Consider the following 12885-nt stretch of genomic DNA (forward strand, 5'->3'; position numbering starts at 1 on the left):
TTTCCTCATTAACAAAAATGCTGAGTATACAGTTCCTCATTTGTATACAAGTTTAGCCACTGCTTCTCTTGTTCTTTTGATGTCAAAAATTTAGGAAGATAGGATTGTTGTTGCTGTCAATATTCTAGCAATACTTTCTTTTAAAATTTCTGCAAGTGCTTTGGATTCAGCAGTTATATATTCATCATGTGCTGGCATGGGATGTTCTTTTTTCTAGATTTTTTTTCCAAAAAAAAAACTTTAGCAATGATTGCAAAATTGATAGATGCAAACTTAATACATGTACATTTTTGACTAATGTCAAGCATAATATATTTAAAAAGGTTCTGAGATCTGATGTGGTTGGATATCTCTGAAATGCATTCTATCTTTTTTTTTTTTTTTTTGCTACTTGACACTCAGGGTTCTACACCATGGTTTTGGACAGTGAAAATCTATTTATGGAAATGCACCTTCTGCTGCCAAGACAATACATTTGTTATATACATCAATGCTAGCATTTGGTTGGCTGTTTCAACACTGAATCTTATAAAATGAAAATGCAAGGATTCAATTTTCCACATGTATAAAATGAAAATGCAAGGATTCAATTTTCCACATGTGGATCCGTGTATGTGTGTGTTGGAACCATGTGGAAAATTGACTCCATCATTGATTACGTGTGTTACATTCAGAAGGAACAGTGGACAGGGAACAGATTTTAAGTTCTATTGCAAAATGAGCAGGTAGACATATGTAAAAAAAATACTGCATCCGTTAAGGAAAGATAAAGATCTGTTGACCACTCAACATGGCCTCACTTATATTGGTGGTACTCCAATGAAGTCACCCATATCTATCTATCTATCTATATCTGTTTGCTTACTTGGGAAATGGATTAAAACCAGGTTTATATTTAAAATAGCTTGGTATCTTTAACGTATTATACCCAAGGTAAAAATCTTTCTGCATCTCTCTCTCATCCGGAGTTTTTTTTTTTTTTTTATTTTTTTATTTTTTATTATTTAATAAGGTCAAAGCACCTTATGGTAACTTGTTTTGGTAAAATATGCTCTGTATTACTTAAACCTTGGTATTTCTAAGCCTGGCTCCCACTGAAGAGACATCAATAAAGGTCGAAACTGGTCTGGGTAGTGGCCCCCTTGCCTTTAATGCATAGCATCATACATCTCCTCAAGGAGATGTGCTTTACATTAAGGGTAAATATGAAGAATAGTGCTCTGAGCTTATTCCACCTTTACCACGAGTTGCACTACGTGTGGGGTCACCCAAACTTGCAGATGCAAACTTGACTCCCTTGTCTGTTTGCTTAATTGGGAAATGGATTAAAACCAGGTTTATATTTAAAATAGCTTGGTATCTTTAACACACACACACAAAATTAGCTGTCACAGACATTCTACTCATTCCAACAGTAGCACACTGTCACCTATTCAAATATGACTGTTAATATTCTGTTTCTTTTTATTAAGGCAGAAAGTCCATGTTTTTCACCTTGTTATTTTATTTTTAATAAGTCTTATGTTATTTCTTACTCACCTGAAGAAGTCAGAATACCGATGAAACTAGTCTTGATTTATTAAAGATTTTTTATACTTTCTCGGGTTCTAGTCAGTTAAATTTTAATCTTAGATATAGATTAATATCTGTGTGTGTGTGTGTTCGTTCTGAGGTAACATCTATAAGAAATTTTATTAAAAGTAAATGGCTACTACTTCTAGAACAATGGTAAGTTGGGCAGCAACTTTTTCATCTCTAGTTCTGTCCTTATTCTTCTACAAATAGGAAATGAGTTAAGGTGGAGGTGCACCGAGGATAAAAGTTTTCTACAGAAAAACCTTTATCCTCAATCTGGAAGACTCGAGTTCAACTGCAAGAATTTCCCTTTTTGCTTTGTAGACAGATTTCCGAGAAGTTGAAGGCTGTGTCCGGTTCGTGTAATTGATTTTAAAAAATATGGATGGTCAATTACCACCCATCTTTTCTTCCAGAAAAACATTTAATACATTACAATAATAAATGTCAGTTCTTGTATTTAATCTGCATTTAGTGGATAAATATTGTACCTTTTTTTCTGTGAAAGTTGCTGGATATTTTTCTTTCAGTAATATTCTTCTAATGAGCCTCCGTAACTCAGTCAGTATAGACTAAACCCTTTCGTTGGAAAGACGTTGGATATTTTTCTTTCAGTAATATTCTTCTAATGAGCCTCCATAACTCAGTCAGTATAGACTAAATCCTTTCGTTGGAAAGACCAAGGTTTGATTCCCGTCCATGATGGGAGGAACCTTTATCTATCTAGTCTCAACTAAAGTTGATTCAGCTGGTCTCATAAGGAGGTAGGTTTTTTCACCTGGAAAGTCAGGTTTTTCATCCCTGAATATTACAATATATGGAAGAAATAGGGTCCTTACACCTAAAGTTAACCATTAGTCAACCACCTGATAGGAGATGGCACATGGATGGGGAATGTTTTTGATACAATTTCCTTGAAAAGTGGATTTTCATTCAGCAGGATAATTTTAGGAGTTGTTTCAGGAGTGAAATCATGATAGCTTAAAGAGAAGGACTCATCATGAAGTTTAGGTATGTTGATGTTAACTGGATTGGGGAGGAGGGAAATACACGGTGTAAACGGTTGCTGTGCCATTGGAATATCTGCTGCTGTCTTTAATGCATTATTTTATTACTTTATATCTTTATTTTATTATTATTTTATATCTTTACTATTCTACACGTTTTTTCTACATATTTTCCTTTCTAACTCTGCCTATATTAATAATATCTTTTTATCTTTATTCTAATTAGCTGTGCACGCTTTCTCTCTCTCTGAATCTTTCTTGCTTATATTATTACGTACTATGTTCATCTACCCCTCACACTCCGAGTCTTATGCCTAAGATACTAGAAAATTTATTTAAATGAGACTGCGCCACTAATATCTTTAATTAGCATAAAACTCAATAATACGGCCGGTAGATTTCTCTCTCTTTCTCTAAACGAATTTTTTTCAATAAAACTTTACGCAAACAGTCATGGTCTATTCTTTTACTTAGCTTTACGCTTCGGCTAACTCATTTAGTTCCCCACTCACAAGTCCGATTTATTTAGAAACAGGGCAGTTGTAAATAAACAAATCAGGCAGCACTCTTAACAAAAAAAAAATCAAAACACATTTTACTTACATTACTATGAAATATACACAAATATAAACATTAGGGAGATTGCTTTCTCTATCCATCTATAAAAATTCTTTAGCATAAATTAGAACATTTTACTTCAATATTAATTAATCTCTTTAACTCAAAAACTTGTTTACTCTCTGCTTACAGTTTCAATTTATTGAACTCTTAGTTTAACTGTAAAGAGGTTAGAGTTAACTTTAACAAATTTGATATCGACCTCCAACATGCCAATTGATTCTCTTAAGGACATTTCTTATCACTATTAAACAAAAATCTTAAACTTCAAACTTCCTTCTATAACAACTATAGGAGGGAATAAATAAAAAAGTGTGCAACTTACAAAGGCTCTGTATTGCACATTCAGTCAAAAGTCTTTCACTAAAAGTTCTATGGCAATTCTTTCATCTCAAATCTCAAGCTTCCTTCAGGAAATTTGGCTTCAGTAGTATCTCATTGGAAACATAGCGGGCTGTGGACTCATACAGCTCTGGCAAAAGGTTATTCTCCCAAGGCAAAAAGAAAAACTTCCGAGCGAAGGTGCTTCGGGTAATTTGTCTCGCCTTTACTCCTTTGCTTGGGCTCGCCGAAAATGCCTAGATGACTGCTACCTCGAAATAGCTGGAATTGCCACTTCCACTAACTTGAACTGCCGCCAACTGTCTCACCAGGATCCCTCTCTCTCTCTCTGGACTGGAAACTTTTCTCCGGCAATTGGAACTTCTCCTTTCGGCAATTTGAAGCCCTGTCTGTGGCCTAGAAGCTCTGTCTCTGCAACTTCTGGAAGCTTTCTGTCCCTCTGGAACCAGGCAGTCCCTATGCTTGGCTCTGTCCCTTTTTATTATGCCTTCTCTGAGACCTCGCACAAAGCTCGTAACCCCCAAAGAACTCGGCATGACTCTTTCATCTTCTTTCAAGTCCGGCCCGCTTTCTTTTGATTGCAAGTTGCCAGCCATCAGAAAGTTGTTTGAACCTTTCTGACTGACTCTGGAAGTGTTTACATGCAGAGCTTGTAAGCCTTTCACATACATACAAAATTTCATAAACAACCTTTCTTATGCCGCCATGTAGATCTATTACATACAGCTCCGGCGGCAAAACATTGCCTTGTTTTTTAACACTCTGAAATATTCTTAAAGGAGTATATACAGTTAACTTCTAAAAAGCTATTTACAAAAATATCTAGTACAAACTATACAGAGATAAACAAGTTATTTTTACAACATTCTCATGGGACTTGACCTATGTAAAAATTGATGTAAAGTGCTTTGATATTTTTAAGCTACATCAAGTTTTTTACAAGAAATTTGTATTACTCGATATTTTCTTAATCACCACCTTCTTCAACATAACAGGATTTCAGGACACAGTGAAGAATTTATGGAGACACAACACATGTGTTAGAATAATTACTTTGCTTAACATTAAGCAAGTAACAATCAACATTTCGACCTCTGCATTGAGGTCATTATCAGGAACACATACATATGTACAATATACAAACCACATGCCGCTGCACTATACAGAAGTAAAATTAATCTAAATGTTTGTTAATCATTTATCCTAGCCTGACATCTGATGAGAGGGAAAAAAAAAAAAAAAAAAAAAAAAAAAAAAAAAAAAAAAAAAAAAGGAATTACAATAAACAATTTCTATAGTCCTTTTGGTATTGAGAAAATCTCAATACCAAAATAGCTTTCTTTGCAGAGAAAAATTTATTATCATGCTTCTTTTACCACATCAGGCACAAGTGGCAGAGCCATGACAGGCAGTTTGCAACTTCCCATATTTTTAACACTTAAAATATCTTAGTGGATTAGGGATATACAGTAACGTGACAGTTGAGATATACTGCTTTTTCCAGTGTTGAAGGTATGGGTGCGTCAAATGGTATTCCAGTCAGAATCAGTTAACTATGCTTAACTATCAGGATGCTTTAAGAACATTATGATATATATGTGTTAAATATTATTTAATGACTTAATTCCGAAATAATAGAGAAACAAGTAAATTTAATATAACCACACGACTAGTTTCATCAGAATGTTGACTTCATCAGGTGTGATAACATAAAAAGCAAATAAAAGACCGTAAAAATATTGTAGTTAAGTGTGAATTGGAGTCTGAGCTACAGTTCTATTGTTAAGTACATGCGATCATGTAACTTCGCAAGTTAGCCAGTACCGAATAGCAGAGCTATGCGAGTCTGACAGACTATAACTGAGATTGCTGTTCAAGTGGGAAGGAGTCGAGGATTATTTCTTTTGATTCCAGGATACAACGTTCTAATTCATCGTAACATTTATGAATGTTGAATTCCAATCTAGTTGGCAGTCTCCAATGATGTTGGCGGCCTTCATCATTGGAGGCTGCCAACATCAAATAGAGAGGGATCTCTGGAGAGGGCGCTTGCTCAATTGTATGAGATGTCTCTCTGGTGTTCTTCGAGACAGATACAGACTTTTCAGTTTGGCCGTAATATGGTTTCCCACAGTCGCTATGATTCTGTAGACACCTGGAAACTGAAGATGTGATGATTTTCTTTGGGGTGGGCTTAGAATTGACCGGAGTTTAGGTAGAGTGGAGAAACAAGTTTTTATATTGAACTTCTTCAAAATTCTTGCCAGTTTAGGGGTGAGAGAACTAATATAAGGTAAGGAGATGCAAGCTCTGGGGTTGGTCGAAGCCTCAGCAGCATTTTGATGACAGTGGTATAGTAATTTATTACTTTTGGAAGAGTAAACATTATTTGTGAAGGTCCTTTTAAGATGTTTCAGTTCATTTTTGAGCTCTTCTTCACCTGACAACACAGACCTGGCACGATGGGCGAGAGTGGATATGACTCCTAATTTTTGTGCTGGATAGTGGTGAGAGGATGCATGCAGGTATCTATGTTTAGGATGACACAAACAATAGAAAATGGAAAACTACAAAGTTCAATTTTCTTTTTGTTAGTGCCCTCCTATACAATTTCAAATCAGATAAGCTTACCATTTTTATATAACATTTTGGATCTCTCAGTTAGCATTATGACAGGAGAACAGTGAACCACTCTCGCTCACACACAGCCTGTGTCTACATCATAATTTCTATTATGTTTGAAAATGCAATTTCTTACCATTTGCCTTTCTAAAATCTAAAGAGAAGCATTAAGCTCCAGGTGAAGTTTACAAGTACAAAATTATGAACAGTCACTTAAGTTTCTACCTGAGCAAAATTTGCTCACCTGACTTTCCAATTGCTCTTCTGTCAAATTCATCATTTCTTCATAAGTCATGTGAGCAAAGAGATAGGAATATTTATGTAGTCTTAAGCTTTTCAACCAAGCAGGGACATCTTAAAAAAAAGAAAGTACAGCAATTATTCATGAAAATGTGACTCAACAAGTTAACTATTTACATATTTAAAGAGAGAATACCATTACAAATCTTAAATACTCCATGTTAATATTAATTGGATTTTCTATATTAAATCTGATTGGTCAAAATCTTTTGAATACCCCAACAGTCGCTTGCAACTGTCCAATCAAAAACATCTCGAACTTGCTATCAATGAAGTTATGAAACCACTTCATCCTTTCTCAAGTGAGAGAAAATAATTAATATGGTGGATTAACGTTAGCTGTGATTAATAAATGGGACTGGGAAAAAAAGTTTTCTTAAGTGTATTTCAGTGATTGGTGAGCAACATGGACCCTCGGGTTCTTCCCCTTCTATAAAATTATCTAAATGTCAAAAGAAAGAAGAAAAAAAGTCCACCCTAAAGATCTAGCTGGTATTTCCATGAACTAAGGCATGTTTATTTTAACATGTTATTTTCTTGAACACACCCATATGCAGGTCCCAAAGTCCAGATAAAATACCCTGTAAAAATCTTTTACAGGGTATTTGTAGGCAATGCCTACAAAATCACCTAGGATCAGAAACGACTGAAAGGGAAAAACCACCACATTTTCTTGAAAAGATCATTTATCACTAACTGAAACCCCCACTGCTCTGGTTATTATTAGGCATAACATGGATACTACGATGCTACATTCCCAGAATAAGGTCTAGAGTCTGCCTCCCACTCTTCTTTCACACATGCAGTGCAAGCAATGGCTTTGCTGACTGCTCTTTTTCTCTACATCATAAAGTGACTAAGATGCCAGCACTTAACTCCATTCATGGGTGAAGCAATAAACTTTTTCTGCAAACTTACCACTAGATAACACCAAGGACCAAACCTCTTAGTAAATGCTTCCTGATCAGCTGGCAAAGAATCCTGTTGCTGCTGTGACTGGGAAAAAAATTGTTAGGTCAGTTTACTTTGACAAGGATATCAAAGAAAGGTAATTTTCTGAACTGTTCTAGTTCAAGAGTGGAGTGAATTTGATATTGAGATGCAAGTTGTTCTGAACAGCTTGCATCCCAATATCAATGAACGAAGAAGAAAAAAGGTTATCCTCTTCCGTATACAGAAACCCTACCACAACAGAAGGATTTTTAAATGCTGCTTCATACCACCATCCATTGCAAAAGATTAGGCATAATTAAATCTTTACAAGACAGGGCATACAATATATCAATCACATCAATGAAAAGGAATAAAGAACTGCGCTACTTTAAACAGAGCCTTGCACTTAATGGTTTTGAATCCAAGACAATCAGAACATTTTTTAATACATCTCCTACAACTGCCTTACTTAAACGAGATTTCAAGAATGCAATCACACTGCCTTACATCAAGAATGTAAGGCAGTGTGATTACATTGTGAACAATTACACCTTTACAAAAAATATCAATATTCTTACATCCACTAAAACCTCCATATCACCCTATGAAAAAACCAGGCATCTATAGATTCATTGCTCTTGTGGCATTTGTTATGTAGGCCAGACAGGAAGATCAGGAGAGATCTGCAAATCTGAAACATGTAAAAGACGTTGAAAAAAGAAGAAAGCATAAATCAAGCCAGGCATTCCACACAACCACTACTAGCCACAAACAAAAATGTCTTATATCGATAATAACTGTTTCACAAGAAAATTTGAAGAAGCCTCACAAATGCAATAAAAATCGAGGCTTAATTTTACATCACGTATGGTCAGCTTTCATAAAAAAATTGAATTGATACACCACGCACCTAGGATATAGCATGGGTGATACCACAGAATGTGATAGCAACAACTAGCAATGTTCCAACACGCATACAGTAACAAATTTATCATTTGTATTCTGTTTATTAATTATATTTAACAGTTGCAAAGTTAAACACATCTAATATGTTTATTTGTTAATAGGCTTTTGTTGTGTAAAACTCTTGTACCACTACCCCTGATGAGGTAAGTCTTATGACACAAAATTTGTCAGGTTTTTTATTACTTATTTTTAGTAACCTCCTTTTTTATATTATGTGGTCAATACTGAAAACTTCCTACAAAATTATGAACAAGATTGGATGTCAGAGAGAGAGAGAGAGAGAGAGAGAGAGCTAGTGTATAGGAGGAAGAATAGGTGGAAGCACACAGCCCTGGGATACACCAACAATATGAAACCATTCACCATAACTCCATAATGAGTGTCCAAAGAGGAAGCCAGCAATCTGCTCACAAAGAGAAGGAGAAAGACCATAAAATGGTAGTTTGGCAAAGTCATACTGCCAGACTTCAAATGCCTTGAAAATAAAGAGAAACTACTTGAATTTCTCCAGCTTGTCTATGGCTTGCATGTGAGTGAGGTTGGCTAGATCTACTGTAGAATGAGAATGGGTAAATCTGTGTGTTGGCAAATCTAAGTAGTGAAGCAATTGACTGTTGGTGACTCCCATTAGTTTTGAAAGTCTACTTATTTCTCTTTTTTGGAATAAAAGCTTACTTCCAAGCTGTTGGAGAGATGCCAGAGTAGTATGACAAGCTTGAAGAGATAGGTGTGCGAGTTCTAGAGCACAAGCTTTTAGTACAGCTGAAGGAAAACCCAGGTCAGGAAACTTATTGGTATAAGGCTACTGAATACTTTTCTGATGTCCTGGTGAAATTTCAAAGGAAGCATACTGTGAACAGTTTGTGGAATAGTGGCAGAAGATCTGCTTTGATCATCTAAGATATTGGAGGAAAAAAACTGGCAAAAAAGGTTGCATCATCTTTCCACTTCTTGCAACTTGATTACAAGTTACAAGTGGAAATATGGAAGGACAGAAGTTATCTCCACAGCCTTGGTGAAGGATCAGAAAACTTGGTTGCCATTTTAACAGGAGACAAACTTAGTGCAGTTGTTACAAACTGTATTGTAAGTGAGTGAGAGGTTGGACTTTGATGTGAATTGTGTATATGTGAGCTGTTGAATATAAGCAGAATTTTTTGGCTTGAATTGCTTTGGCACAATTATAGAAGAACTAAGGTTTTGATAAATATTCATTCCCATGGGAATAATTTACTAGATCAGACACTGAACTAAAGGCACAGACATTCTAAACTTTGTTCCAAATGGCATTGTTATAATGCCACAGGATGAGGTTGAGAATGACTAGAAGAAAGATTATCAATAGAAAAGGAAATTTGGACAGATTGCCAAGAGGAAAGCAAACAGTGCACTTGGAAGTAGAGCTAGTGTTGGGAGAATAACAAGGATTATCCAGAATTCACTGAATTTCAGATAATCCTTGCCAGTAAATAGCAAATAGTTCCAGCTTAGTCTGAAGTTGAAGGAAAGCTAGTCTGTCTAAATTGTGGATGATGAAATTACCAAGGACAATTATCTCACTCAGTGTAATTAGAATGGTAGAAACAGCAAATGAAGGTACAAAAAATGAGGCAAAAAATTCTTCAGCCAAAGCAGACCACAAAGGAGATTCTAAGTTCAATAATTTGACATGAAATATCAGACCCAAAAAGTGTGCAAGTCGCCATTCTTACAAAAAGGATAAGGATCTGGAAGCATATTCTTTGTAGTGCTTTTTTTTTTTTTTCCCCCCCAAATAGCAGGTTTAGATGTGTTTTCAGGAATGAGGCCACATTCATTTTTTGAAAATGAATTCACAATGGTGATTGTGAATTTGTTTAAAATTCACAATCAATTCACATCCCTCAGAGTAAGTCATACTCTGAGGGATGCGAAACATAAATGAAACAGTAGAGTGCAATGGGACATGTATCATAAAAGGGTAATGGATCTTTATATCTCCTTTTTATTTTTCCACTTTTGCCATGCTTAGGAGAAAGCTGGATGTTCTCCCTTGCAATTAGCATGTTTGAGGTTTCACACTTAGTGTTTATTTTCATGCACCTTACTGCCACAATAGGAGTCTAAGCATAGTGTATATCTGAAATTTGAAGCAACATAAAGGGGTCAGGATATTGAGCTACAGAGGAAAACTGCATTGCCCCTTTCACTTGATGTTGGAGGGGGCAGGTGAGATACAAGGATGACATTCCTGGTTGGTACTAAGATACTATCTTTATGTATGAAAATTCTTTTGGCTGTTAACCCCATGGTCCTAATTCAGAGCAAGTCTCATCAGGAAGATTTAAAGAGATCCAACTCTGTTACTAGAGGGAAAGTTTTGTGGGGTTGCCATAAATGGTCTTCCCAAGCATTGTTGCATGAAAGTTGCTCCAAAAGTTTATGTAAGGACAATTTGAAAAGAATGTCTCTAAATGGAACTTTACCAATCCTTCTCGATAGATTGCATGAGTAATTAGAAAAAGATGGCATATTTGTAAGTTTTTTTTTTTGCCCAATTGATGTGCAAGTCACTTCTGAATTGGGTTGGGATTGTTGAGGACCCAACCCTTCCAAGAATAAAGACAATTCTCAAATGAAGGAAGAATGATTCAGTAGCAGAGCTCTCTACTCACCATGGAACCATCCATGCACCATCTGGCAAGCAATGATAGCTCTCTAAAGTGGACACAGGTTACTGCAGATGCAGTACTGGTACCACAGCAAGCCTTGAGTCCTGTTACCATATCAAAGAGCAGGAGACTTACTGCAACACTGTTAAACACTTCTTGCAGGTGAATTCACTAGAAAATTTTGTCCAGGCCATTATAAACATAATCTTGCCAAAGAGGCAAAAGCAGAGAGAGACTACCAGGAGTCTCATTTCCAGATGTGTACAGGTCATACCATGTGAGCAAAATGTTGGTCAGGGAAATAAAAGTAAAAAATGACTCAGAAGTAGAGCAAATAATAAAAGAAAAAGGTACAGAAGATTAAAAATGAAAAGGGCTTTTTTTAATTACTATATATGTTCATATAATAACACCTACCAGTTTCGTTAGCAACTGTCTAGCTTTCTCAAGGCTTGAACGGTAAACACACAAAAAAAAAAAAAGATAAATGCACAAAGTATAAAGAATATAAAACCGTTAGTAACTATAAGGTAGCTAAGTTGTTATGTTCGCGTGACAATGTCAGCATGTATTGCGAATCTTTAGTCTGTGTCCTGAACACGCGTTGCATAAACACGTGTTATATGATTGTTGGTGTACTGTAGTTCCGTCAAACTGAGTGAATTGATTAAATTATTCCAAGTCTCATTAATATGGCACCTTGATTTCTGTTTAGGTTGCTGTCTGTTCGTAGGACTACTGTTGCTTCTTTGAATAATCGGTGTCTGAAATCATCGTTTATGTAGGGCATAGAACTATTTTCCCAGTCTATAGAATGATTAGAAGTTGAAAAGTGATGCGCTAAACCAGAGGTGATTGTCCTGTTATGATTTACATCTCTAACATGTTCTTTCTGTCTGATTTCAAGGCTTCTTGAAATTTGTTCAATGTAGAAGAGGCCACACGTACATGGAATATTATACACACCTGGATATTTGTAAAATGAAATACTATCCTTAGGAGAACTTAACATCTATCTAATGCTAGTAGTTGGTTTAAATACAACTCTTATGTTATGAGCTTTTAACAATCTCACTATATTGGTAGAAACCGAACCCATAAAGGAGATGACGACCGTTGAAATCTGCTGGGAGACTGTTTCTTGTTGTCAGTGGTGATCTTTATACAGGAATTTGTTGATAATGTTTATTAGAGGATATCCATTATTTTAATGAAAAGGGCTATTACTAAGAGGATTCCCTCCACCACAAACAGGTGCTAGAAGAGATTTAAATAAGCTTGCAAAGTGGTAGATTATTTGGTAACTTGAAAAGAAGCCTCTGATATGTTACTATTACTTTTGTTTGTGTGTACTATATCTAGGGACCAGCTTATAGAACTTTTACTACTGCATCTTCAAATGGGACAGTCTTGGTTGGCTAGGGAACTGTTGGTGCAAGGATGTTAAGAGTCATACTCTGCAAATAAAATCTTATTTTATGCAGAAGAAAGTTTATAAGAGTTGTAATACAATGATGTGTTATGCAGTAAAAATGGATTTTATTAACAAAGAAATATATGTTTACATGATATGTGCATTCACAACTATCAGTAGAATCTTGGTTGAATAAAGCATTAACAACAGTAAATTACATGCTTGAAATGGGTACCTTGTCTTTCAAGACAGGCTTTGTAATGCATGCAAGAACCCTTGCATGCACTAAAAAAAGATGGGGTAGGACATCTGCTGGACATATCATGTCCAGCAGCTGTCCCTTAGTTCATGGAGGTTTGAAGGCACAATGGAATACCATTCCTTCAACATACCCAAAACAAAAGGCAACAAGATGTGAGATCGGGAGAATGTGAAGAGTACAAGAATTCTGTGAACC

General features: G+C 35.8%; 1 protein-coding gene across 15 annotated transcripts in view; it reads right to left on the minus strand.

Annotated features, from left to right (window-relative positions):
• The window catches only part of smg (sterile alpha motif domain containing protein 4 smaug), a 392969-nt gene that overhangs the window by 92351 nt on the left and 287733 nt on the right, over positions 1–12885 (minus strand). For all 15 annotated transcript variants that reach the window (XM_090400252.1, XM_090400245.1, XM_090400238.1 and 12 more), the window contains one exon: positions 6409–6518. In XM_090400252.1, coding sequence (XP_090256378.1) covers positions 6409–6518 — 110 coding nt within the window. The remainder of the gene's footprint in view (positions 1–6408; positions 6519–12885) is intronic.

This window comes from Typopeltis vanoorti, chromosome 11 (genome assembly GCF_054136105.1).
Source record: "Typopeltis vanoorti isolate ZY-2024b chromosome 11, IOZ_Tvanoo_1.0, whole genome shotgun sequence".
In the NCBI taxonomy this organism is placed as follows: domain Eukaryota; kingdom Metazoa; phylum Arthropoda; class Arachnida; order Uropygi; family Thelyphonidae; genus Typopeltis; species Typopeltis vanoorti.